Raw genomic sequence first — 26016 nt, 5'->3', positions numbered from 1 at the left:
TTTTAAGTGACTTATTTGTTAAAATATTTGTACTTAAAGAAAAACTTAAAAATCCTGTTTGTTGCCAAAGAGATTTTCTAAAACACAGATCTGATCAGGTCACTTCTGACTTAAAATCCTCCAGTGTCCCTTGTGACAGATGGAAAGGTTTCTTAGCTGATAAGCAGGCCTTGCACCATCCAAGCTGCTTTTTGTTTTTGTCATTACCTCCTACCTTCCCTTCCAGCAATGTCAGTGCCGAGCTGTTCTGTAACCCACTGTGTTTTCTCAGCCCTCCCTTCCTTTGTACATGGTATGCATTCTGCCTGGAGGCCTTCTCTGCTTTGCCCATTTGGTTGACTCCTCACCATTCTTCAAACTCCACTAGTATTTATGGATAATGTGAAGCTGGGAGAGAAGTTAGTATTTTGGGCCACAGAATTAGGATCTGCAAATATGTTGACATTCGGGACGATGGGCTGAATCAGCAGAAAGAAATGTGCTAGAGATGAGTGCAAATAAGAATCTAATACACGGAACTTCAGAGATCAGGTTTAGCAGCTGTGTATTCGGGGGAAAACATACTAAGAAACTCTGTTGATTAGCAAAGTGTTATACAGTAATAAAATCAAGGCTTTGTCTGTGGTTTTGGTCTGTTCAGAATGAAGTGATGTTCCAGTTCCATTTCAGGCCAGTCTGACCACACCTGGAACATAAGTGTTCAGAGATGAATGAGGAAGATTTGAGGGACAGAGAGTCACATCTCAGACTCCTGGTAGCACCAGCTGATGCCCTGAGTGGTAACTTCATGCCAGGCACTGTTCCTAACTCTGTGTGGTAATCTCTTAACCCTCACGGTCGTCCTATGAGGTAGATGCTGTTCTCTTTTCTCGAGGCACACTTGAAGGAACTGGAATCATCTTACTGACAGAAGTGTCAGCATGCGACTCATCATATGAGAGGAAAGGAGGAAAAGCACATATGTTTTTAAAATACCAGCCAAGCCCTGTGCTTAAGCCCTGCATTTCATATGTAATCTTATTTAAGCCTCAACAATAGACCTATCCGGAAAGTATTGTTATTCCCTTTTAACAAATGAAGAAATTGGGTAAGTGACTTGTGGTCTTGATAAGTAACAGAGACAAGATATAAATCCAGGTCTTTAAAAGTCCTCGGCCATTTCTGGACACATTATATTTTAATTCCATATGTTGTCTTGCTCCATGAGGCATCTTAGGGTTCTCATGGGGAGCTGATGCTGGCTTAATAAAAAGCTTTTTGGCTACTAGAATCCTGAGATGAAATGGGTTAATAACTTGAATGTGTGATTCCACGTCAGCATCAGTGATCAGAGGTCAGCCTGGATGCTCATATACTTGAGCTCACTCAGTCCTGTCTGACTCTTTGCGACCCCGTGGACTGTATCCCGCAAAGCTTCTTTATCCGTGGGATTCCCCAGGGAAGAATACTGGAGTAGGATTTTCTAATCCAGGAGATCTTCCCAACCCAGGGATTGAACCCGCCTCTCTTGTGCCCCCTAACTTGCAGGTGGATTGTTTACCACTGAGCCACCACAGAGTCAGTTTACAGCATGATTTGACCAAGATGTTTTGGGAGTATTCAGGCGTTAAAGTGAGGGAGGGAGTGGGAGGTGAGAGGGGAGTGGAGGAGTTAGGTAGCCTGGAAGGGTTTTAAAGAGCCTTCCAACCGTGAAATTCTATGAATAGTAAGATAGTTTTCAACATGAGAGTTGGTAACATGAGAATTGTGTTGGCCAATGACTTTTCTTTTGTGCATAGATTTTATTTATTTATTCATTCAGTTAGTTTTTGTGTTTTTTGGCCTCACTGCACGGCATGTGGGATCATAGTTTCCCAGCAGGAATCCACCCTGTGCCCCTTGCATTGAAAGCATGTAGTCTTAACTGCTGGACTGCGAAGGAAGTCCCGAATTTATTTTATTTTATTTAGATTTCAGCTTTATTTCAGTACAAGTAGCATATAAAATTGTAGGACTTTGAAAGCAAGTACATTGTGGTGATGTGATGTATGTATGCGTTGTGAAAGGATTTCCTCTGTCTAGTTAACATATCCATCACCTCACATGTTTATCTTTTTCTTTGTTTTTTTGGTGAGAACATTTACAGTTCTGCTCTCTTTCATTTATACAATACAGTGTTATCAAGTATAGTTACTGTGTTTTATGTTAGAGCCTCAGACCCTATTCATCTTACAGGTGTATGTTTGTATCCTTTTACCAATCTCTCCCTATTTTCTCCAGGCCCTACCTCCTGGCAAGCACTAAAAGTTTGACTTTATTTATGTATTTTATCAGATTCCACATGTGATTGATACCATACAGTATTTTTTTTATACCCTTTGGTTTATTTTATTTAGCATACTGCCCTCAAGGTCTGTCCATGTTGTCACAAGTGGCTGGATTTCCTTCATTTTCATGGCTGAATAATATTTCTTTGTATGTATATGCATACCTGATGCTGGGAAAGATTGAAGGCAGTAGAAGGGGACGACTGAGGACGAGATGGTTGGATAGCATAACCAACTCAATGGATATGAGTTTGAGCAAACTTTGGGAGATGGTGAAGGACAGGGAAGCCTGGTGTGCTGCGGTCCATGGGGGTCACAGAGAGTCAGACACAAGTGACTGAAAGCAACAACAACAGTACATATATCATAACCTCTTTATCCATTCATGCATTTGCGGGTCCTTGGGTTGTTTCCCTATCTTGGCTGTTGTGAATAGTGTTGTGATGATTGTGAGAGTGCAAATATATTTTTGATATCCTGTTTTTATTTCCTTTGGACATACAGTCATCCCTCTGTATCCGCAGGTTCAGCATCTATGGATTCAGTCAACTGTGGATTGAAAATATCCAGGGAAAAAATAATTCTGAAAAGTTTCAAAAAGCAAAACTTGAATTTGCTGCTTGGCAGCAATTATTTACATAGCATTTACACTGTATTTACAATAATTCACATAGCATTCACAGTGTATCAGGTATCATGAGTAATCTACAGATGATGTAAAGTATATGGGGGGGGTGTGCTTAGGTTGTATGCAAATACTACGCCATTTTATATACGGGAGTTGAGCATCCTTGGATTTGGGGTCTTACCTGAGTCCAAGGTTTCGGTCCTGAAACCACCCTGTTAATACCGAGGGACATCTGTATACCCAGCAGAGGCACTGCTGGATGGAAGGCAGTTCTGTTCTTAGTTTTTTGAGGAACATCCATATTGCCTCCATAGTGGCCACACCAATTTATATTCCCACTGTTGACTAGGAAAAAAAAGTGCAATCTGAAAGTTGAGAATTATGTTTTATTTGGCTGACTTAAACCCAAGAGACAGCCTCTCAGATAGCTCAGAAGGACTGTTTCAAAGAGGTAAGGGAGGAGCCAGGAAAAAATGAGAGTTTTTTGGGAAAAAAAGCCCAAAATGCTCAGGTAGTCAGAACATCATAAGATTACTGCTATCAACACCACCACCACCACCCAGACATCTCAGGTTAACAAATTTAGTGTTTTTCTACATATGGGAAGATGCAGGAGTCTGAGCTTATTGAAATTATTCCTTTTTTTTTTTTTTTTTTTTTTTGTGGTACACTGTGCACCTTGTGGGATCTTAGTTCCCCAACCGAATCGAACCTGTGGTCCCTGCATTGGAATCACAGCCTTGTCTAACTCAGTGAAACTAAGCCATGCCATATGGGGCCACCCAAGATGGACGGGTCATAGTGGAGAGATCTGACAGAATGTGGTCCACTGGAGAAGGGAATGGCAAACCACTTCAGTATTCTTGCCTTGAGAACCCCATGAACAGTATAAAGAGGCAAAAAGATAGGATACTGAAAGAGGAACTCCCCAGGTCAGTAGGTGCCCAATATGCTACTGGAGATCAGTGGAGAAATAACTCCAGAAAGAATGAAGAGATGGAGCCAAAGCAAAAACAACACCCAGTTGTGGATATGACTGGTGATAGAAGCAAGATTCAATGCTATAAACAGCAATATTGCATAGGAACCTGGAATGTCAGGTCCATGAATCAAGGCAAATTGGAAGTAGTCAAACAGGAGATGACAAGAGTGAACGTCGACATTCTAGGAATCAGTGAACTAAAATGGACTGGAATGGGTGAATTTACCTCAGATGACCATTATATCTACTACTGCAGGCAGGAATCCCTCAGAAGAAATGGAGTAGCCATCATAGTCAACAAAAGAGTCCGTTTTTTTCTCAAAAACGGCAGAATGATCTCTGTTCGTTTCCAAGGCAAACCGTTCAATATCATGGTAATCCAAGCCTATGCCCCAACCAGTAATGCTGAAGAAGCTGAAATTGAATGGTTCTATGAAGACGTACAAGACCTTCTAGAACTAACACCCCCAAAAGCTGTCCTTTTCATTATAGGGGACTGGAATGCAAAAGTAGGAAGTCAGGAAACACCTGGAGTAACAGGCAAATTTGGCCTTGGAGTACAGAATGAAGCAAAGCAAAGGCTAATAGAGTTTTGCTAAGAGAACGCACTGGTCATAGCAAACACCCTCTTCCAACAGCACAAGAGAAGACTGTACACATGGACATCACCAGATGGTCAACACCGAAATCAGATTGACTATATTCTTTGCAGCCAAAGATGGAGAAGCTCTATACAGTCAGCAAAAACAAGACTGGGAGCTGACTGTGGCTCACATCATGAACTCCTTATTGCCAAATTCAGACTGAAATTGAAGAAAGTGGAGAAAACCACTAGACAATCCAGGTATGACCTAAATGAAATCCCTTATGACTATACAGTGGAAGTGAGAAATAGATTTAAGGGACTAGATCTGATAGAGTCCCTGATGAACTATGGATGGAGGTTCGTGACATTGTACAGGAGACAGGAATCAAGACCATCCCCAAGAAAAAGAAATGCGAAAAAGCAAAATGGCTTTCTGAAGAGGCCTTACAAATAGCTTTGAAAAGAAGAGAAGCAAAAAGCAAAGAAGAAAAGGAAAGATATAAGCATCTGAATGCAGAGTTCCAAAGAACAGCAAGAAGAGATAAGAAAGCCTTCTTCAGCGATCAGTGCAAAGAAATAGAGGAAAACAGTAGGATGGGAAAGACTAGAGATCTCTTCAAAAAAATTAGAGATACCAAGGGAACATTTCATGCAAAGATGGGCTCAATAAAGGACAAATGATAGGTACCTAACAGAAGCAGAAGCTATTAAGAAGAGGTGGCAAGAATACACAGAAGAACTGTACAGAAAGATCTTCATGACCCAGATAATCACAATGGTGTGATCACTCACCTATAGCCAGACATCCTGGAATGTGAAGTCAATTGGGCCTTAGGAAGCATCACTCTGAATAAAGCTAGTGGAGGTGAGCTATTTCAAATTCTGAAAGATGATGCTGTCAAAGTGTTGCACTCAATATACCAGCAAATATGGAAAACTCAGCAGTGACCACAGGACTGGAAAAGGGCAGTTTTCATTCCAATCCCAAAGAAAGGCAATCCAAAGAATGCTCAAACTACCGCACAATTGCGATCATCTCACACGCTAGTAAAGTAATGCTCAAAATTCTCCAATCCAGGCTTCAGCAATATGTGAACCGTGAACTTCCTGATGTTCAAGCTGGTTTTAGAAAAGGCAGGGGAACCAGACATCAAATTGCCAACATCCGTTGGATCATGGAAGAAGCAAGAGAGTCCCAGAAAAACATCTATTTCTGTTTTATTGACTATGCCAAAGCCTTTGACTGTGTGGATCACAATAAACTGTGGAAAATTCTGAAAGAGATGGGAATACCAGACCACCTGACCTGCCTCTTGAGAAATCTGTATGCAGGCCAGGAAGCAACAGTTAGAAGTGGACATGGAACAACAGACTGGTTCCAAATAGGAAAAGGAGCGTGTCAAGGCTATATATTGTCACCCTGCTTATGTAACTTATATGCCAAATACATCATGAGAAACGCTGGGCTGGAGGAAGCGCAAGCTGGAATCAAGATTGCCAGGACAAATATCAATAACCTCAGATATGCAGATGACACCACCCTTATGGAAGAAAGTGAAGATGAACTAAAGAGCCTCTTGATGAAAGTGAAGGAGGAGAGTGAAAAAGTTGTCTCAGCATTCAGAAAGCTAAGATCATGGCATCTGGTCCCATCACTTCATGGCAGATTGATGGGGAAACGGTGGAAACAGTGGCTTACTTTATTTTTGGGGGCTCCAAAATCACTGCAGATGGTGATTGCAGCCATGAAATTAAAAGACGCTCACTCCTTGGAAGGAAAGTTATGACCAACCTAGATAGCATATTCAAAAGCAGAGACATTACTTTGCCAACAAAGGTCCATCTAGTCAAGGCTATGGTTTTTCCAGTGGTCATGTATGGATGTGAGAGTTGGACTATAAAGAAAGATGAGCACTGAAGAATTGATGCTTTTGAGCTGTGGTGTTGGAGAAGACTCTTGAGAGTCCCTTGGAGTGCAAGGAGATCCAACCAGTCTATCCTAAAGGAGATCAGTCCTGAATATTCATTGGAAGGACTGATGTTGAAGCTGAAACTCCAATACTTTGGCCACCTGATGACTCATTTGAAAAGACCCTGATGCTGGGAAAGATTGACGGCGGGAGAAGTGGACGACAGAGAATGAGATGGTTGGATGGCATCATTGACTCGATGGACACGGGTTTGGGTAAACTCCGGGAGTTGATGATGGACAGGGAGGCCTGGCATGCTGCGATTCATGTGATTGCAAAGAGTTGGACACGACTGAGCGACTGAACAGAACTGATGATTTAATGATGCTGAGCATCCTTTCAGTTACCTGTTTGTTGTTTGTATGCCTTTGGAAAACTATTCCGTACCTCTGTCCATTTAAAACTTGGAGTGTTGGTTTGTGTGTGTGTGTGTGTGTGTGTGTGTGTTTTTGCTTTTGAGTTGTTGAGTTCTTCAAATATTTTGGAGATTAACCCCTTAACAGATATATGATTTGCAAATGCTTTCTTCCATTCTGTAGGTTGCCTTTTCATTTTGTTGATGGTTTCCTTTGCTGTGCAGAAGCTTTTTAGTTTTATATGATCCTCCTTGTTTATTTTTGCTTTTGATGTCAAACCCTCCAAAAAAATTGTCCCCACGACTGATGCCAAGGAGCTTACCCTCTATGTTTTCTTAAAGGGATCCTACAGTTTCAGATTTACAGTGTTCAAGTCTTTAACCCATTTTGAGTTGATTTTTTTCGTGTCTGGCATAAGATAGGTATCAATGTGTAGATTTATTCTAAAGTGAACTTATACAGTTAAATGCTTAACTGTTATAAGGAAGCTTTGTATCTGAGCTGAGAAATACTGGTGGACTTACAGTTAGGCTGAAATATTTAAAACCCTATTAAGTGGACAAAATGTGCAGAGATACCAGTCTTTTTCCTGCATGGGAGAGTTACAGCTCTGTCCTGTTTAGACAGCTCTGTGGAGCTCAGCCGTGTTAGGCTTCTGGGGTGATGTGGTAAGAGCAATAGTGGTTTAGTGAGAAGGATTCTAAACTAGGAATTAGGGTCCTCTTATCCCACCTTTGTCACTAACTAGCAGGTAGCCTTGGATAGACCTTAATTCTTATTTGTAAAACAAGAGGGTTGTGCAAATTGGTACAATCTTTGGGTGAGCTTCTGGTCAATAACGTCTTTTGTTTTGGAGTTAGACTTCTAAGATCTTTCCTCAGCAGTTAATTATAAATACAGAAGAATATTGTGTACAAAGATGTTCCTTGGAGAATTATTTAACAATTGAAAACATTTAGAAATGTTATAAATATCCAAGATAGGTGACTGATTAAGCACTTAGTAGAATTTTAATGTGACTCAGGGTGTTCAGAGACTGTATAATAACATGGAAAATATTCATAAAATAATGAGAAAGTTCTTGTAGTTTTCTATAATGGATGTGTGTTATATTGGGGGGAAGACCCCAAAGGGATTTGTCCTAACAGCTCCTTGCTCTCGCATTTTGTGGTTCTTTGAATTAGTGGCAGAGGGGGAATCTCAGATGGGCTGGAGAGGACGGGTGGGTTTGTTGTTATCTCCTCAGAATTATAGTAGAACTCAAACTGCTGCTATGATTAAAAATGATAGTAATATAGCATGTCATTTAATATTCTTAATTTTCCAAAATAATTTGGTCCTCATTTAACTAACTTTATGCTTATAAACAAACCAGATGATACTTTTGCTGTGGAGCAGAGTTTAGAATGAAGGATGAGCCATGCAGGGAACTGGAGTGCAGTTAGAGGCTTGTTTAGAGACCCTCGTATGCTTTGCTTGTTTCTTCTAGCTCCTGCTCTCTGCTTTATCTTTTTTGACCAGGTCACAGGTGACTTTTCTTTCGGCCTGACAGTTGTGTGATACGCAGGGCATTCAGCTCCACCAGAAAGCTTGCGAGTCTTGTCCTCAATCGGGACTGGTTTAGAGTAGTCAGACAAAGGAGGCAGAGAAGGATTGTAGGGGGTGTGGCTGTGGTCCCTCCTTTTAATGTGATTGTAATCTAGTGGTCTCAGAGGAGAGGAGAGCCTGCAGAGCCCTGGTCGCTGGCTCTGATGCAAGGCAAAAGAACTAGTGAGCTGTTTATCCAGTCTTCTCCATTTTGAGAGGAAAACGTTACTTTTTCTTTACACCCTCATGTGGTAAAGGACTGTGTTTCGCTTCGAGTTATTCCAGATTTGTCCCTGTTAACGAGAGCACAAGTTAGACTGCCTCCTGAGAGCAGGGGTTGCCAGGAGCTGTTTGCTGTATCCTTTTCAGCAGTAAAACATTGGAGGGATGATTATTTCCGATGACTGCAGCTCTTTTTCATACCATGGACCTACGTTCTTCCCCACATTGCCCTCCTGGTCTTTAGGCTGTTGGAGAAGCGTAGTTTGGATTTTATAGTTGTTACTAATTGGTATCTAGTTGCTGTGGCAACTCTCTTGGGAAATTAATTTGTTTCTTCTTTTTCCTCTAGTGACATTTCAGTTCTACTATGTAAAAGAAAATCCAGAGGAGAAAACATAATATCATTGGATATAGGAAATAACCAGAAAATTCTCTTGCCCATTCATCTATCCAACTAATATTTATTTGAGTACCGACTCAGTGTCAGATGTTATGCTGAGTTAGAAACAGGATAGTTTTGAAAGTGAGGTTGAATAACTATTTTGTAGAACTTGAGAAAAGCGGGGCCACTGTTGCTTTCCTTTTTTATTTTTTTTTAAAGATTCTGAGTGGTAATCTAAGTTTGAAAAGATGGAATACGAGAAATTTTATTATCTTTTAATTTAAACTTTATGTATCAATTGACATTATAAATGCTTAATTTTTCTGTTGTCTCATTGGTCAGTAAATCTAATTTTTACTTCAGTCTGCTGTATCTTTGTTCTTTTGTGTTTTTCATTTGGCTTTTCAAATATTTAGCACTAGTGAAATAGACCAGGCATCATATAGGGGTCCTCTTCCCACCCCACCCACTGCCCTGGTGTGGTGAAGAACATGGGGATAAGAATAGCCTTGTAAAGTTTGAGTAGCATAATTTTAAATTAAGGGTTTTCAATATGGAGTCAGTGAAATCTCTGAAATTATAAACCTAGGTATGTGTACATTTTTGAGGGGAGGCATATAGCTTTCCTTACATATTCCAAGGATTCTGTGACTCAAAAAAAAAGTTTAAAAGCATTGCCCTGCATGGTATTTTAGTTACCTACATTTCTGTTGTAGAAAATGTATGCAAGTAAATTTTGCTTTGTTTTGTCTTGAAAGTGAAAGTGTTAGTCGCTCTGTCCAGTGACTGCGAGCCCGTGGGCTGTAGCCCACCAGGCTCCTCTGTCCGTGGAATTCGCCAGACAGGAATACTAGAGTGGGTTGCCATTCTCTTCTCCAGGGGATCTTTCTGACCTAGGGATTAAACCCAGGTCTCCTGCACTGCAGGCAGATGCTTTACCATCTGAGCCACTAGGGTTTTATCTTGGGCTTCCCTAAAATCTTATAAGAGGAATCTGAGGTGGACAGTAGAGTTTTCTTTTCCTTTCCAACTTCCTCTCCCCTCTTAAAAAAACACTTAATTCATTTGTACTGGTTCCATTGGAGTTTCCTAAAGTATTTTAGGTGAGATGATTGACTGTTTTGGTTAACCCCTAAGCGGCTTTAAAATCTGAATCTAGAAATTCACTGTCAATGCTGAATTCTCAAACCAGAAGAGAACTTCATCTACAAATTTAAGTTTCTGAGCAGCTGAGAGATGGTGGCTTTAGTTACAAAGGATTATTCTTAGGAGTTCTTCAGGAGCAACTGAAGGAGTGAGGGAGAGGGTCTGGGTTGAGCTTCGTGGGCAGTGAGGACCCGGTCCAGCTGGTGTCTTGTTGCAGGAGAGGAAAGGAGGGCAGAGAAGTGGGCGGCGTTTATACTCAGGAATTTTCCTCAGCTCCCGGCTTCTGAGGTGTGACTGGGCCAGGACAAGGATGTATGTGAAACTTAATCTTTTTTTAAAAAAAATTATTTATTTATTTATGTTTGTGTTGGGTCTTCGCTTAGTTGCAGCAAGTTGGGGCGGGGTGCGGGGGGGCTACTCTCTAATTGCTACACGGGTTTCTCTCATTGCAGTGACTTTTCTTGTTGCAGAACATGGGCTCTAGGGTGCTCAGACCTCAGTAATTGTGGCTCCCGGGCTCTAGAGCACAGGCTCAGTAGTTGTGGAGCACAGGCTCAGTTGCTCAGAGTCGTGTGAAATCTTCCCAGATCAGGGATCAAACCCGTGTCTCCTGCATTGGCAGGTGGATTCTTTAACCACTTAGCCACCAGGGAAGCCCCTGAAGTTGAATCTTTAAAGAGTGTTGCCTAGGTTCGATATAAACTTGTCCAAAGAGAGTGGAAATTAAGCTTGAGATCTCTGAGGAAAGTGTTCAGACCTTCCCTCGCTTTTCTCAAGTCCTTTCTCCTTCTGTGCAGGTGGATGGAAGCATGCCTTGGGGAAGATCTGCCTCCCACCACGGAACTGGAAGAGGGGCTTAGGAATGGGGTCTACCTCGCCAAACTGGGAAACTTCTTCTCCCCTAAAGTGGTGTCCCTGAAGAAGATCTATGACCGAGAGCAGACCAGATACAAGGTGAGTCCTTCCCTGCTTGGCGCTTCAGTTTCCATAAATCAGAGAGAGAAGTTTAACATCCCTTATCCCATGAAAGAGTTACTGAGAAATATGTGGAAATGTCTTTGTTCCAACAAAATAAAATGCCTGGCAGAGTGGAGAAAGTTCAGTGCAAAGTCAAGATATAGTTGTAAAAGAACTTGAGCTGACTGTATTCCTGGTGCAATTCTAATCAGTAATTTGTAGTAATTTGGTCCTTAATGAATTTTTTATTTCTTAGAAGGCAGAGGAGATAACTAGGGAAATTACTACTTTAATTTTAACCAAACTCTGAGATTTGTTGACAGATTAAAAGCATTAGCAACTTTGGAGGGGAGAAAATCAACTCGTGATATTAAAGTTTAAGATAAGTAGGAAAGTGATCTGATTTTAAGAAATTGAGATGAGTGTTTGATTCTTGCGGCCTGGGACCCTCAAAAAGAGGACTACTTTAAGTAAGTTGGGATGTTGACTAGGACCAAATTCCATTGCCTACAGAGTTTTTGTGAGGAGCTTTCCTAAGAGCTCTTATCTAGAAAAGGATGAGTGTAGAAGATAGTGGAAGATTACAAAACCGAGAGCAAATGTATGAGGTCAACTGTCAGAACTGGGTCAGAGCTGAGAATTAACAATGAAGACAGAGTCAAGAAAGATTTTTGCTTTATGTTTAACTTTGAAGGAAAACAAGGGAACAGTAGATCTTAAGCCAGAATTAACATCCCAAATAGAAACTTTCCCTCATCAAAAACCAAAGACTTGGGACTTCTCTGCTGATCCACGAGTTGAGACTCCATGCTTCCATGCAGGGGGTGTGGGTCCAGTCCCTGGTCGGCGAACTAAGATCGCACATGCTGCACAATGCAATCAAAAAATAAAGAAAGAATTATGCTAACCTCATTTGAAAAGTTTTTAAAAAGCCAAGATGTATGTGTGGAGTGTTAACTAAGCAGTTATTCTAGAGATACCTCCTGAGTTGCTCTGTCAGGAGCTTACAGAACGTGTGCAGAACAGATAGACCCGAGAGGCCTGGAGACTGCAGCAGCAGTAGAGCAATCAGCCTGCCCCTCTACCTGTCTTGAGAGTGAGCCTTCCTAGAAAACAACAGGTGCAGAGGGTTAGAGGGGACGTTTGTATGTGTAGGATGAGAAAACCTCATTTGGGGAGTATCTTCTGCCTGCCAGACACCACACTGAGTGTTTTATGTACGTTTTCTCAGTTAATCTTTCTGACAGACATAAAGTAGATGTTAAAGATGGGTAACAGTGTCAGTCAGGAAGTCATGCCCAACTCTTTGTGACTGTATGGACTGTAGCCCGCCAGGCTCCTCTGTCCATGGGATTTCCCAGGCAAGAATACTGGAGTGGGTCGCCATTTCCTTCTCCATGAAAGATGGGGAAACTCAGACTCAAAAGGGTGAAGTGACTTGCCCAGTGTCACCAATAGATGGCCACGTGAGGAACAGAATCCAGAATAATTGAATTCCAAAGACCATGTTCTGCTGAGCACACCGTTCTCAGAAGATTCTCCAGATGGTACTTCATTGAGAAGAGCTGAGATGTGGGTTTGGCTTCTAGGGATTAAATGTGACCGTATGCTAGAGATAGACCTTAAGTTTAAGGGGACATGCGAAGTCTCACAGAGAAGCTTTTACAAGGAGAGTTTTTATTGAGGATTTGCTTCAGTATTGCCAAACAGTGTCTAATGGTCTTTCATTTGTTCTAGGCAACTGGCCTTCACTTCAGACATACTGATAACGTGATTCAGTGGTTGAATGCCATGGGCGAGATTGGATTGCCTAAGGTAATTTCTGTGACAGTCATAGTTCTGGCTTAGTTCTGGCTGTTTTGGCGGAACAGTTCTCATTCAACATATAAAATTATCTTCAGTTGGTGTTTTATGTGTGTGTGTGTGTGTGTGTGTGTGTGTGTGTGTGTGTGTGTAATTTGTTTTTCTTGTTTAAATGCTAAAGGATCTCTCCAGTTTGTTTTAGGAATTAGCTTTGTTCTTTTGCTTTTATATTTTTCATCCCTGCTTCACCTTACCCTAGAGAAATTCCCTATGATGTCCTTTACTTTTACTACACCAAATTATAAATGTTAAAATTCTCATACCATGAGGGAATTCCTTGGTGGGCCAGTGGGTTAGGACTCCGGACATTCAGGTTCAATCCCTTTTGGGGGAACTAAGATCCTACAAGCCTTGAGGTGTAGCCAGGGAAGCGGGGGTAGGGGGTGGGAATCACGTGCCATGAAATTTACCATTTTAAAGTACACAATTCAGTGGATTTTGTTTGTTCACAGAATTGCTACGTTCAAGTCTGACTTTAGGAAACATAAGGAAATATTTAGAAACATCATTTTCCAGCTTTTGAATAACTAAATCTGTGGGGAGTATGAAGGGCTTATTTTATATTTCAGACTGTGTAGGCCATATAATGATGTTGACTTCCTATATCTGGTCTTGGTGATGGCTGTAGTTTGTTCTTATGACGGCTTTACTGAGGTATAATTGATGGCAGAAAAGTGACACATATTTAACTTTTACGTCTTGAGTTTGGGATGATGGCTGTAGCTCTTTTTTGGCTGCACTGAGTCTTCGTGGTTGCTCTCGGGCTTTCTCTAGTTGCAGAGAGCAGGGACTACTCTCTAGTTGCAGTGTGCGGTTTCTCACTGTGGTGGCTTCTCTTGCTGCAGAGCGCAGGCTCTAGGAATGGGGGCTGCAATAGTTGCGGCATGTGGGCTCCCGGGCTCTAGAGCACAGGCTCAGTAGTTGTGGCACGTGGGCTTAGTTGCTCCATGACAGGTGGAATCTTCCCGGACCAGAGATCAAACCAAGAGTCCAATACATTGGCAAGCAGATTCTTATCTGCTGTGCTATCAGGGAAGTCCAGGGCTGTGCTTTTGATATGGGAGTAGGCATCTTTGAGCATTTTTGCTCCTGAGTTTGTTTAGTGCTGCTTTTAGTGAAATTGCTATCTCAAATGTTGGGCTGCACTTCACAGGCTGGCAAGCCTTGTAGTTGCCCAGCTTTGAGACTGAAGGAAGAGCCCAGAGACAGCAACAGAGACATCCTTGGTTTATTGGATAGGGGATCTTCCATGTCTGGAGCAAGCTCTGGAGTAACACCCTGCCGTGGGTCGCAGACAGCAGACAGAACATGGCAGCAGGCTTTGCTGTTGGTGGTGCAGATCGGGGGTTGTTTACCACTTACTTTGGCCTAGGGAAAGCAGCAGCAGAGCACGTCCCTCTTGGCCCCTCGAGCAGAAGTCTTCCCTTTGATAAAGTAGCATCGTGGAGCCATTCTGATCTAAAGATTAGAACAGTCACTAGCATTTACTGATTAGGCTATACAGTTAAGAGGGAATGTCAATCATATGAATAGGGTATAGGTGAATCAGGGTCTGGTTGAGCAGGTGATGTACAGAAAGCAAGAGAATCACTGACCTGGTGGTGATCATACAACTAGCTACCCAGTCTTACCTTGAATAGCCAGAGAGGCCATGATGTAGTATAACTGTTAGAGGCAAGGACAGCTTTTATTCCCCCTACCCCCACCATCCTTTGACTTAAGAATTCTCCTTCTAGGAATTTATCCCCACCCACATCCCGCCAGCTCAAAATTAAAAAAAGGAAAAAAATTAGACAAGCACAGAAAAATATCATGTAAGGCTTTCCAGCATTGCTTATGATGTAAAAAATTGATAGCAAACCACATGTTCCTCCACTCCAGGTATTAACCATGTTACAGCCCGTCAAATACTATTGCTGCCATTGAAAAAGGATGATGTCAATCTGTATACCTAACTGTGATGTGTTAAGTGAAAAATGAAATCAGGCTAAGATTATACAACTTTGAGTTCTGGCTTAGATGAGGTCAGGATTTTTGTCTAAAAATAGAGTGTTCTTGGGAAAAATCTGCAGACAGAAATAGTTTTCATTTCTGTGTGATGGAGTTAAGGGGTGGTTTTCATTCTATTTATACTTTCCTGTGGAATCTAAGTTTCTGTAACCAAAGAAAGATCCAGAAGAAATGTAGAGTATCAGAAGGTGGCTGAAGCCACTGGGAAGTTAGCGTTTGGCATTTTGCGGAGTGCTCAGCTCACTGTTGCACACATGCCTGTTGAATTGAGTTTAACTCAGAGCTACGTCTTGGCTGAAGACTAGGCTTGTGTCCTCTTTTGTTCAGAGCAAAGTGCTGAAGCTCTCTTCCCTGCACTGGTACATTTGAGAATTAAGCCCCACACATGTCAGGAAGTGCAATACATCATGCTCTTACAGCCACTAGGCCTTTCTGCGCACCTGTAACTTCCTGTTCCTGTTTTTTATATAGTATGCCCAATGGGCAATGACAGTTTAACCTTTTTGAATGATACTAAGCAGTTTTGTTAATAATTGCTCTTGCTAATAGTATTTTTACTATAAAAATGCGTTTTTAATAATTTAATTTTATTGCCTTTTTTGTTTACTAACAGTAGTGCATTGTCTTGAACCACAATCTTGACAAACAGAATTCCCCAAAGGCTGTCAGAACAATTGTAGAAGGGAATGGCAACCCACTCCACTATTCTTGCCTGGAGAATTCCCATGGACAGAGGAGCCTGGCAGGCTACAGTCCATGAGGTCACAAAGAGTCGGACACAGCTGAAGTGACTGAGCCCATGGCTGTTAGCCTTGCTCTGTAGGATTTAAGTCCAGAAGATTTCTGAGTAATGTAGATTAAAGATGCTTAGCCTAAAAAATGTGTTTTTGCCCATAATATAATGTGTGATCAATAATTGACAATACCTATATAGTATTTTTAAAAATTTATTTATTTTTAGTTGGATGATGATTGATTTACAATATTGTGTTGGTTTCTGCTGTATATCAACACATATATAGTTTTGTTGAGATGTCTTTCCTAATCTTTTTATGTGGTACATACACAAACTATAGAGACTTAATATAATTTTTCGATTTTTATGCACTTGACTCTTTATTATAATTGATGCTGTTGGCCAGCTCCTCCATGAAGCATGTTATTGTTTTTGCTTTTTTATTTATTTTATTATCATTATTATTTTTACTTTACGATATTGTATTGGTTTTGCCACACATCAGCATGAATCGGCCACGGGTGTACACGTGTTCCCAATCCCGACCCCCCTCCCCCCTCCCCCCCGCCACGCCATTGTTTTTAATCTGCCCGATAGTCCTCTGTTTTCTTCAGCTTTTCTACCTTCTGTGTCCTAGTGGGCATTCCTTAAGATGCAGTTCTGTTTTTAGCCACATTCTCTAATTCTCATGGTTTCAGTTGTTTTGAAGGCTCTCTGCTTCACGATAAACACAGCGTCTTCAATTGGCTACTGGACGTTTCTCTGTGGATAGCTTTCTTTCTCTTGGACTTTCTCGTATCTAAAACTAAACCTGCCTTTTCTCCCAAGTGAACTTCTCCTCTGAGTAAGTGGCACCGTGTCATCATTTTCCCAGTCATCCAGGCTCAAAGCCTTGGCGTTTCCTTGGACTCCTAAACAGTCTTTCCCCAAGCCTTCCTCAGTTGTTTGCAGTCTCTGTTTTTTCTGTTGAAACCACCTCCCAGCCTGGTTTCTCCAGCTTCAATCTCTTCACTATTCACTGTGTTTTGTGTCTTGTCTGCAGTCAGATCTTCCTGAGGCTCTGGTTTTAGCTTTGGCTTTGAAGCTAGGACTTCTCTGAGGCCTGCATATCAAGTTCAAACTGGTCTGACTGTCAAAGTCCTCATAATCTGTCTCTGTCCTATCTAACCAACCTTTTTTTCCTATTACTTTCTAAAATGGATTCTGTAATATTTGGGGGGAAGGATAACTGACTTTGACCATGATTTTCACTGTTCAGGGGAAGACATGTTAGTCTTAGGAAATGAGCATATAATTTGAAAATTATCGAAAGAGGTGATGCTGGTACATCTTGTCTCTCTTTTGGTGCACAGCCCTTATTGGGAGCCACAGGTATTGTGGGAGTGGTGGTAGTGCTCGGTCGTGTCCAACTCTGCGACCCCATGGCTGCAGCATGCCAGGCTTCCCTGTCTCACTGTCTCCTGGAGTTTGCTCAAATTCATGTCCGTTGAGTCAGTGATGCTATCTAACCATCTCGTCCTCTGCTGCCGCCGCCGCCTTCTCCTTTTGCCTTCAGTCTTTCTCAGCCTCAGGGTCTTTTCTAGTGAGTCAGCTCTTAGTGTCAGGTAGCCAAAGTATTAGAGCTTCAGCTTCCAATGAATTCCTTCCAATGAATATTCAGGGTTGATTCCTACATTAGTAAGGTTGATTCCTTACATTGCTTATGATGAATTGTTTGTTCACCCTAATGAAGTTATCTGCGGAACACTGATGATCTTTGCTAACTGTCCAAAGTTTTACTTGTATCAGTGATGGCTGGTGAATGATTAAATGAAACCAGATGGATGCATACCTGACTCTACTTCTTTTATTTCTCCTTAGATTTTTTATCCAGAAACTACAGACATCTATGATCGAAAGAACATGCCCAGATGTATCTACTGTATTCATGCACTGAGGTAATAGGGTTTTCTTGGTAGAATAAGCAGTATATAGGTATAGAACACAGATTGGTAGTTGCCAGAGGTGGGGATTTGGGAGTGGGTGAAATGAGTGAAGGTGGTCAAAAGGTACAAACTCCCTGTTATAAAATAAACAGGTCCCGGGAATGTAAGGTACACCATGGTGACTATAGTTAATAATACTGTATTATGTATTTGAAAGTGGCTAAGAGAGTAGATCTTAAAAGTTCTCATTACAAGAAAAAAAATTGTAATTATGTATGGTGATGGAAGTTAACTGGACTTACTATGGTGATCATATTATGCTATACACCTGAAATTAATGTAACATTATTATGTCAGCCATATCTCTCTGAACTATGCATTTCATTTGAGATAGAGCCCCTTTCTTTTAAATTAAAATCTCTTAAAATTATAAAAAACTATATATATTTGAAAACTTATTGTTTACCATTTTGTTTCAACCTGATAAACTGAATTACAAAATACACTGTGTCTTTTTTTTAAACTCTTTATTCAATAGTGGAGTATAGCCAATTAACAATGTTGTCATAGTTTAGGTGAACATGAAGGGTCTCAGCCATACATATACATGTATCTGTTCTCCCTCAAAGCTTCGTCCCATCCAAGCCACCACAAAACACTGAGCAGAGTTCCGTGTGCTATATATGTAGTAGGTCCTTGTCGGTTACCCATTTTAAATATAGCAGTTTGTGTACATGTCCATCCCAAGCTCCCGAACTATACCTTCCCCGCCTCTTTCCACCTCAGCAACCATAAGTTCGTTCTCTTAAGTTTGTGAGTCTTTCTGAACATAATACTGTATGTCTTGATACTGATTGGTAACATAGTACCAGCAATTATCAAATGGTTGATTGATAATTTTTTCAGTTATCTAGGACCTTGACAAGTCATTTGTTCCTTAAATAATTTTTATGACAATGTAAATATAATAAATAGGAATTGAAACAAGGTATAATTTTTTTCTCAGTTTCATAGTAAATTTGGAAGATGACTTAATTTCAGGTCCTCAGCCCTTAGAAGGAACACAGTACTAAATTGGAAGGAGGAGGTGATCTGTCTGGAGGGGGCAGGGTAGGATGGGAGGGGAGCAGGTACTGGTAGTCTGGTATTTCAGAGTGGCTTAGATTTATTTACTGGATGGCCATAGGACTAAACCAGAAGACGATACAAGTAGGTGAGTATAAGAAGGAACATGGACTATGAGATTTCGTTTTGCTTGGGCTGTTCTTTTTATATAGCATCCTGTGTATGCACCTAACAAATGTTAATTGTATATATAAATGTATGTATAATGTTGTTGTTGTACAAGAAGCCTGCTGTCTCCAGTTTCTTGATCAAATGTGTGCCAGACCCTGGGTATCACTGAAATCAGCATGAAACCCTTGAAAGAGAGAATGTAACTGAGGGCTGGTAGACCTCTTGTGTGGACTGATGGATGCATTAACTCCCTCAGAGGTTCCCTCCCTAGGCTCTCTACCTTCTGGTCCATCTGTTAGGCTGCATTGAGAGCTGTCTTTCCAGAACAGCCTTCATCTTACCAGACACTTCATAAAATGCTTTGATGATTCCTTTGTAGTGTCACCTCTAGTCATTCCCTCCCGTGTATCTGTGCTCTGGTATCTCATGCCTTTGCTTCTGCTGTTTCCTCTGCCTAAAATGCCCTTTTCTCCCTGGTTTAACCTGTGCTCTTCCCCGGGTGCCACCTCAGGATGCTGCTATAAGTATCTTCTCTTGCTTTTTCCTTCTGAAGCAGAATTAGCTACTTACCATCTTTGTGCTCCTTTAGCATTGCCAAGAAAATGCACTGGTCATAGCAAACACCCTCTTCCAACAACACAAGAGAAGACTCTACACGTGGACATCACCAGATGGTCAACACTGAAATCAGATTGATTATATTCTATGCAGCCAAAGATGGAGAAGCTCTGTACAGTCGATAAAAACAAGACCAGGAGCTGACTGTGGCTCAGATCATGAACTCCTTATTACCAAATTCAGACTTAAATTGAAGAAAGTAGGGAAAACCACTAGACCATTCAGGTATGACCTAAATCAAATCCCTTATGATTATACAGTGGAAGTGAGAAATAGATTTAAGGGCCTAGATCTGATAGATAGAGTGCCTGATGAACTATGGAATGAGGTTCGTGACATTGTATAGGAGACAGGGATCAAGACCATCCCCATGGAAAAGAAATGCAGAAAAGAAAAATGGCTGTCTGGGGAGGCCTTACAAATAGCTGTGAAGAGAAGAGAAGTGAAAAGCAAAGGAGAAAAGGAAAGATATAGGCATCTAATTGCAGAGTTCCAAAGAATAGCAAGAAGAGATAAGAAAGCCTTGTTCAGCGATCAATGCAAAGAAATAGGGGGAAACAACAGATTGGGAAAGATTAGAGATCTCTTCAAGAAAATTAGAGATACCAAGGGAACATTTCATGTAAAGATGGGCTTGATAAAGGACAGAAATGGTATGGACCTAACAGAAGCAGAAGCTATTAAGAAGAGGTGGCAAGAATACACAGAAGAACTGTAGAAAAAAGATCCTCACGACCCAGATAGTCATGATGATGTGATCACTAATCTAGAGCCAGACATCTTGGAATGTGAAGTCAAGTGGGCCTTAGGAAGCATCACTACTAACAAAGCTAGTGGAGGTGATGGAATTCCAATTGAGCTGTTTCAAATCCTGAAAGATGATGCTGTGAAAGTGCTGCACTCAATATGCCAGCAAATTTGGCAAACTCAGCAGTGGCCACAGGACTGGAACAGGTCAGTTTTCATTCCAATTCCGAAGAAAGGCAATGCCAAAGAATGCTCAAACTACCGCACAATTGCACTCATCTCACATGCTAGTAAAGTAATGCTCAAAAAAAAATAAAATAAATAAAGTAATGCTCAAAATTCTCCAATCCAGGCTTCAGCAATACGTGAACCGTGAACTCCCTGACGTTCAAGCTGGTTTTAGAAAAGGCAGAGGAACCAGAGATCCCAGAGATCAAATTGCCAACATCCGCTGGATCATGGAAAAAGCAAGAGAGTTCCAGAAAAACATCTATTTCTGCTTTATTGACTATGCCAAAGCCTTTGACCGTGTGGATCACAATCAACTGTGGAAAATTCTGAAAGAGATGGGAATACCAGACCACCTAACCTGCCTCTTGAGAAATCTGTATGCAGGTCAGGAAGCAACAGTTAGAAGTGGACATGGAACAACAGACTGGTTCCAAATAGGAAAAGGAGTACATCAAGGCTGTATATTGTCACCCTGCTTATTTAACTTCTATGCAGAGTACATCATGAGAAACGCTGGACTGGAAGAAGCACAAGCTGGAATCAAGATTGCTGGGAGAAATATCAATAACCTCAGATATGCAGATGACACCACCCTTATGGCAGAAAGTGAAGAGGAACTAAAAAGCCTCTTGATGAAAGTGAAAGAGGAGAGCAAAAAAGTTGGCCTAAAGCTCAACATTCAGAAAACGAAGATCATGGCATCTGGTCCCATCACTTCATGGGAAATAGATGGGGAAACAGGGGAAACAGTGTCAGACTTTATTTTTTTGGGCTCCAGAATCACTGCAGATGGTGACTGCAGCCATGAAATTAAAAGACACTTACTCCTTGGAAGGAAAGTTATGACCAACCTAGATAGCATATTCAAAAGCAGAGACATTACTTTGCCAACTAAGGTCCGTCTAGTCAAGGCTATGGTTTTTCCTGTGGTCATGTATGGATGTGAGAGTTGGACTGTGAAGAAGGCTGAGCGCCGAAGAATTGATGCTTTTGTACTGTGGTGTTGGAGAAGACTCCTGAAGGTCCCTTGGAGTGCAAGAAGATCCAACCAGTCCATTCTGAAGGAGATCAACCCTGGGATTTCTTTGGAAGGAATGATGCTAAAGCTGAAACTCCAGTACTTTGGCCACCTCATGTGAAGAGTTGACTCATTGGAAAAATCTCTGATGCTGGGAGGGATTGGGGGCAGGAGGAGAAGGGGACGGCCGAGGATGAGATGGCTGGATGGCATCATGCACTCGATGGACGTGAGTCTGAGTGAACTCCGGGAGATGGTAATGAACAGGGAGGCCTGGCGTGCTGCCATTCATGGGGTCGCGAAGAGTCGGACATGACTGAGCTATTGAACTGAACTGAACATACCTCTCACTCCACTTATCTTACTTTTTTCACTGTCCTCTGGTTACTGTTTCTGCTTGGCTGTCTTGTGGACTCCTTTGGGGCAAGAAGTATTTCCTTTGTTCTTTATCTTTGTGTTGTTAGTACTTAGATGCCTGGTATATAACCACAATAAATGTGTGTGTCCAACTTATACATTATAACAAATCTCCCTCCCTTTCTCCAGCCCAAGGGGATAGTTTGTGCCCTGTCAGTGAAAAAGGAAATGGTACTTTGTTTTTATCAAAGGGCTCTTCATGTTTGTCTCTGCTTATCCAGTCACAGTTCAGTTCAGTTCTCACTTTCTCGGTGAAGTTTCTCCAATGACAGCTTTTATCTTTTTCTAAGCCTCTGGATTTTTTGTTTGTTTGTTTTGTGTGTGTTTACTTATATATTCCTTCTTTCATATCTTTTCTTCCTATTATATTTATTAGCATCTTGTGACAGAAGTCATGCATTACTTTTTTTTTTTCTCTCAAAGGTACATGGCATAATGTTGGACAGACAATGATAAAATGAGGATTTAAGAACATTGTTCAGGAATAGGTGATAAGTCAGAGAATTTTCAGAATGTAGCCATTTCCGATGTATATGTCTGAGCTAAAATCAGATTAATTCTGAGCGCTGTGGTTGGCTCAGGGTTCCGTGAGGCCTGTCAGTGTTGCTAATCTTGTGAAGGCAGTACCCACCATGGTATCTGAAGTTGGCAGGCAGAGAAGCTAAGCTGGCAGAGTTCCTCTCTGCTAGGCCTGTAGCTATGACTCTCTGCCATGTAACCTGGGTCCCAGGCCCTCACTTCCCCTGAAGAGAGACTGAAGAACTAACGGTGCCTTTCTCATGATGGAATCAGAATGAGAAAGGGAGGAAGCCTGCTATTGTTCTCTATTTCTCTGCAATAGGCAGTTCGTGCTTAGAAAGTATATACACAGCAGTGTGTCCTGGTTGGTGATTTACAATTTCTTTCCTCCCTGTTTTTCCTGAGGGGTGGGTTGGCCACTCTTAATAATATGTAGGAAGTATTTCTAAGTGCTTGAGGCTCTTGTTTACCCTCACAGGACTGTGTTCAAGGCCGCTCCCTCACTCCACTTAACCTGTTTTGGGTGAGGCACTATTTCCCTTTTGGATCAATAGTGATAAAGAAGCATTATCTCCTTGTTTTCCCCCTTCCTGCCATCTGTCCTCACCCCCCCACCGCCCCAAGTCTTGACTGGCGTTATTCCTGAGGTACTCACTGTTCTTAAGTCAGACTAAATTACTCTTATAGGTTACACTCCACTCTCAGGTAAGACTCTACTTCTCCATTATTCCAGATATATTTGTATACTTCCTTTCCGTTCCCTACCCACATGCTTTATCTTTTTAAGAATTCACTTTGGGGTTAAATTGGCCCATAATCCTTTATCTTAAATTCAAGAAAACATGCTAAAAACTCTGAATTTTGGTTCAGTTCAAACTCATTTGTTGGCAAGATCTGATCAGTATTAATTGAGATTACATAGAATGTATATCTACTTAATGTGATTATTCAGATGTTTTTCTGCAGAAAAGGTAATGTATTTGATTAGGGGTGCTTCCCCAAGAGTTGTTGGGGGTGTTTTATAATGCTGCATACACTGTACAACTTTTCTGAGAAATCCTAAATTAGTATTTGGCCCAGAGAATTTAGGTAAAGGATGTGGGCCTGTACTAGATTCTGTTTCCGCATCACCTTCTGTGTTTAAGAGCATTTGTTAGTGATCTTTGAGATTAGCATAGTGATTTTTTTCATAGGTTACTGTACAGTCACTGATTTGTATTCCCTGGTGGCTCAGACAGTAAAGCGTCTGCCTGCAATGCAGGAGACCCGGGTTTGATCCCTGGGTTGGGAAGATCCCCTGGAGAAGGAAATGGCAACCCATTCCAGTACTCTTGCCTAGAAAATTCCATGGATGGAGGAGCATGGTGGGCTGTATAGTCCATAGGGGTCGCAAAGAGTGGACACGATCGAGTGACTTCACTTTCACTTTCTTTCACTTTCACAGTCGTTGATGATAATCAGAATCCAGATAGGCTGACACAAGCTTCTCATTGCTATACAGTATAACTTAATTAGGAAAAAAAAAAGAAAAGAAATCTGAACTCAATTACAGGCTGATTGTGATAGGTAGCTGATAGCTTATTTGTGAAAGCAAGCATAGGAGGCCAGGAACAAAAACTGAAAGTGATGTTTGTTGTTAGGATTTTTAAGTTTCAGCTGTGAGTTTAAGTGCTTTCGAACATAGAGCAACATGGAACACAACAGACTGGCTCCAAATAGGAAAAGGAGTGCGTCAGGCTGGATACTGTCACCCTGCTTGTTTAACTCATATGCAGAGTACATCGTGAGAAACGCTGGGCTGAAAGAAGCACAAGCTGGAATCAAGAGTGCCGGAAGAAATATCAATAACCTCACCTAAGCTGGTTTTAGAAAAGGCAGAGGAACCAGCGATCAAATTGCCAAAATCCGCTGGATCATGGAAAAAGCAAGAGAGTTCCAGAAAAACATCTATTTCTGCTTTATTGACTATGCCAAAGCCTCTGACTGTGTGGATCACAATCAACTGTGGAAAATTCTGAAAGAGATGGGAATACCAGACCACCTAACCTGCCTCTTGAAAATCTGTACGCAGGTCAGGAAGCAACAGTTAGAAGTGGACATGGAACAACAGACTGGTTCCAAATAGGAAAAGAAGTGTGTCAAGGCTGTATATTGTCATCCTGCTTATTTAACTTCTATGCAGAGTACATCATGAGAAATGCTGGACTGGAAGAAACACAAGCTGGAATCAAGATTGCCGGGAGAAATATCAATAACCTCAGATATGCAGATGACACCACCCTTATGGCAGAAAGTGAAGAGGAGCTAGAAAGCCTCTTGATGAAAGTGAAAGAGGAGAGTGAAAAAGTTGGCCTAAAGCTCAACATTCAGAAAATGAAGATCATGGCATCTGATCCCATCACTTCATGGGAAATAGATGGGGAAACAGTGGAAACAGTGTCAGACTTTATTTTTTTGGGCTCCAGAATCACTGCAGATGGTGACTGCAGCCATGAAATTAAAAGACGCCTATTCCTTGGAAGAAAAGTTATGACCAACCTAGATAGCATATTCGAAAGCAGAGACGTTACTTTGCCAACTAAGGTCCATCTAGTCAAGGGTATGGTTTTTCCAATGGTCATGTATGGATGTGAGAGTACTGTGAAGAAAGCTGAGCGCTGAAGAATTGATGCTTTTGAACTGTGGTGTTGGAGAAGACTCTTGAGAGTCCCTTGGACTGCAAGGAGATCCAACTAGTCCATTCTGAAGGAGATCAGCCTGGGTGTTCTTTGGAGGGAATGATGCTAAAGCTGAAACTCCAGTACTTTGGCCACCTCATGAGAAGAGTTGACTCATTGGAAAAGACTCTGATGCTGGGTGGGATTGGGGGCAGGAGGAAAAGGGGACAACAGAGGATGAGATGGCTGGATGGCATCACCGACTCGATGGACATGAGTTTGAATGATCTCCGGGAGTTGGTGATGAACAGGGAGGCCTGGCATGCTGCGATTCATGGGGTCTCAAAGAGTTGGACACAACTGAGCAATGAATTGAACTGAACTGAACTAAGCGCTTTCAAGGCTGAATAAGAGGACCCAAGTGGCCATTATGATTCCATTTATAGTTCCAGCATGTCCTTAAAATATTCCTAGTAATTAAAATGAGATAAAAGCAAGATGATGCCCATCTGCTTTCAGCTTCCCTTCTCTGCTTTTTACAGCAACTAGTGATAGCATTGTGATGCCTTTGATTATCATTGAAGACATTAGGAACGCACTCTTTTTGGGGCTGTGAAAGTAACATGCTCAAGCTTTTGTTGAAGTGTGGCAACCACTTTCTTGTTCTACAGTAGAAATAAAAGAGGAAGAAGTTTCTGGAGAAAAATATTTTTACCAGTTTAGAATGCAGATGGAACATACTGTACAGGGAAAGTACATGAAGAAGCATATTACATGTCCAGAAAGTTATTAGCTCTTTGACTTTGGAAACTGTGTTGAATAATGTAAAATCTTTGGAGAGAGGAACTTTATTTCCATCTCGAGCATTTTATTGAAAAGAAAAGCCCATAATTGTATATGTATCATTTGTATTTGTA

At 41.4% G+C, this 26016-nt stretch overlaps 1 protein-coding gene across 1 annotated transcript in view; it reads left to right on the top strand.

Annotated features, from left to right (window-relative positions):
- The window catches only part of IQGAP1 (IQ motif containing GTPase activating protein 1), a 109016-nt gene that overhangs the window by 27167 nt on the left and 55833 nt on the right, over positions 1 to 26016 (top strand). The window contains exons 3-5 of the mRNA XM_018065969.1: positions 10963 to 11119; positions 12860 to 12937; positions 17592 to 17668. Of these exons, the coding sequence (XP_017921458.1) occupies positions 10963 to 11119; positions 12860 to 12937; positions 17592 to 17668 (312 nt within the window). The remainder of the gene's footprint in view (positions 1 to 10962; positions 11120 to 12859; positions 12938 to 17591; positions 17669 to 26016) is intronic.

Source organism: Capra hircus, chromosome 21, assembly GCF_001704415.2.
Source record: "Capra hircus breed San Clemente chromosome 21, ASM170441v1, whole genome shotgun sequence".
Classification (NCBI taxonomy): domain Eukaryota; kingdom Metazoa; phylum Chordata; class Mammalia; order Artiodactyla; family Bovidae; genus Capra; species Capra hircus.
This window is presented reverse-complemented; position numbering and strand designations above follow the sequence as displayed.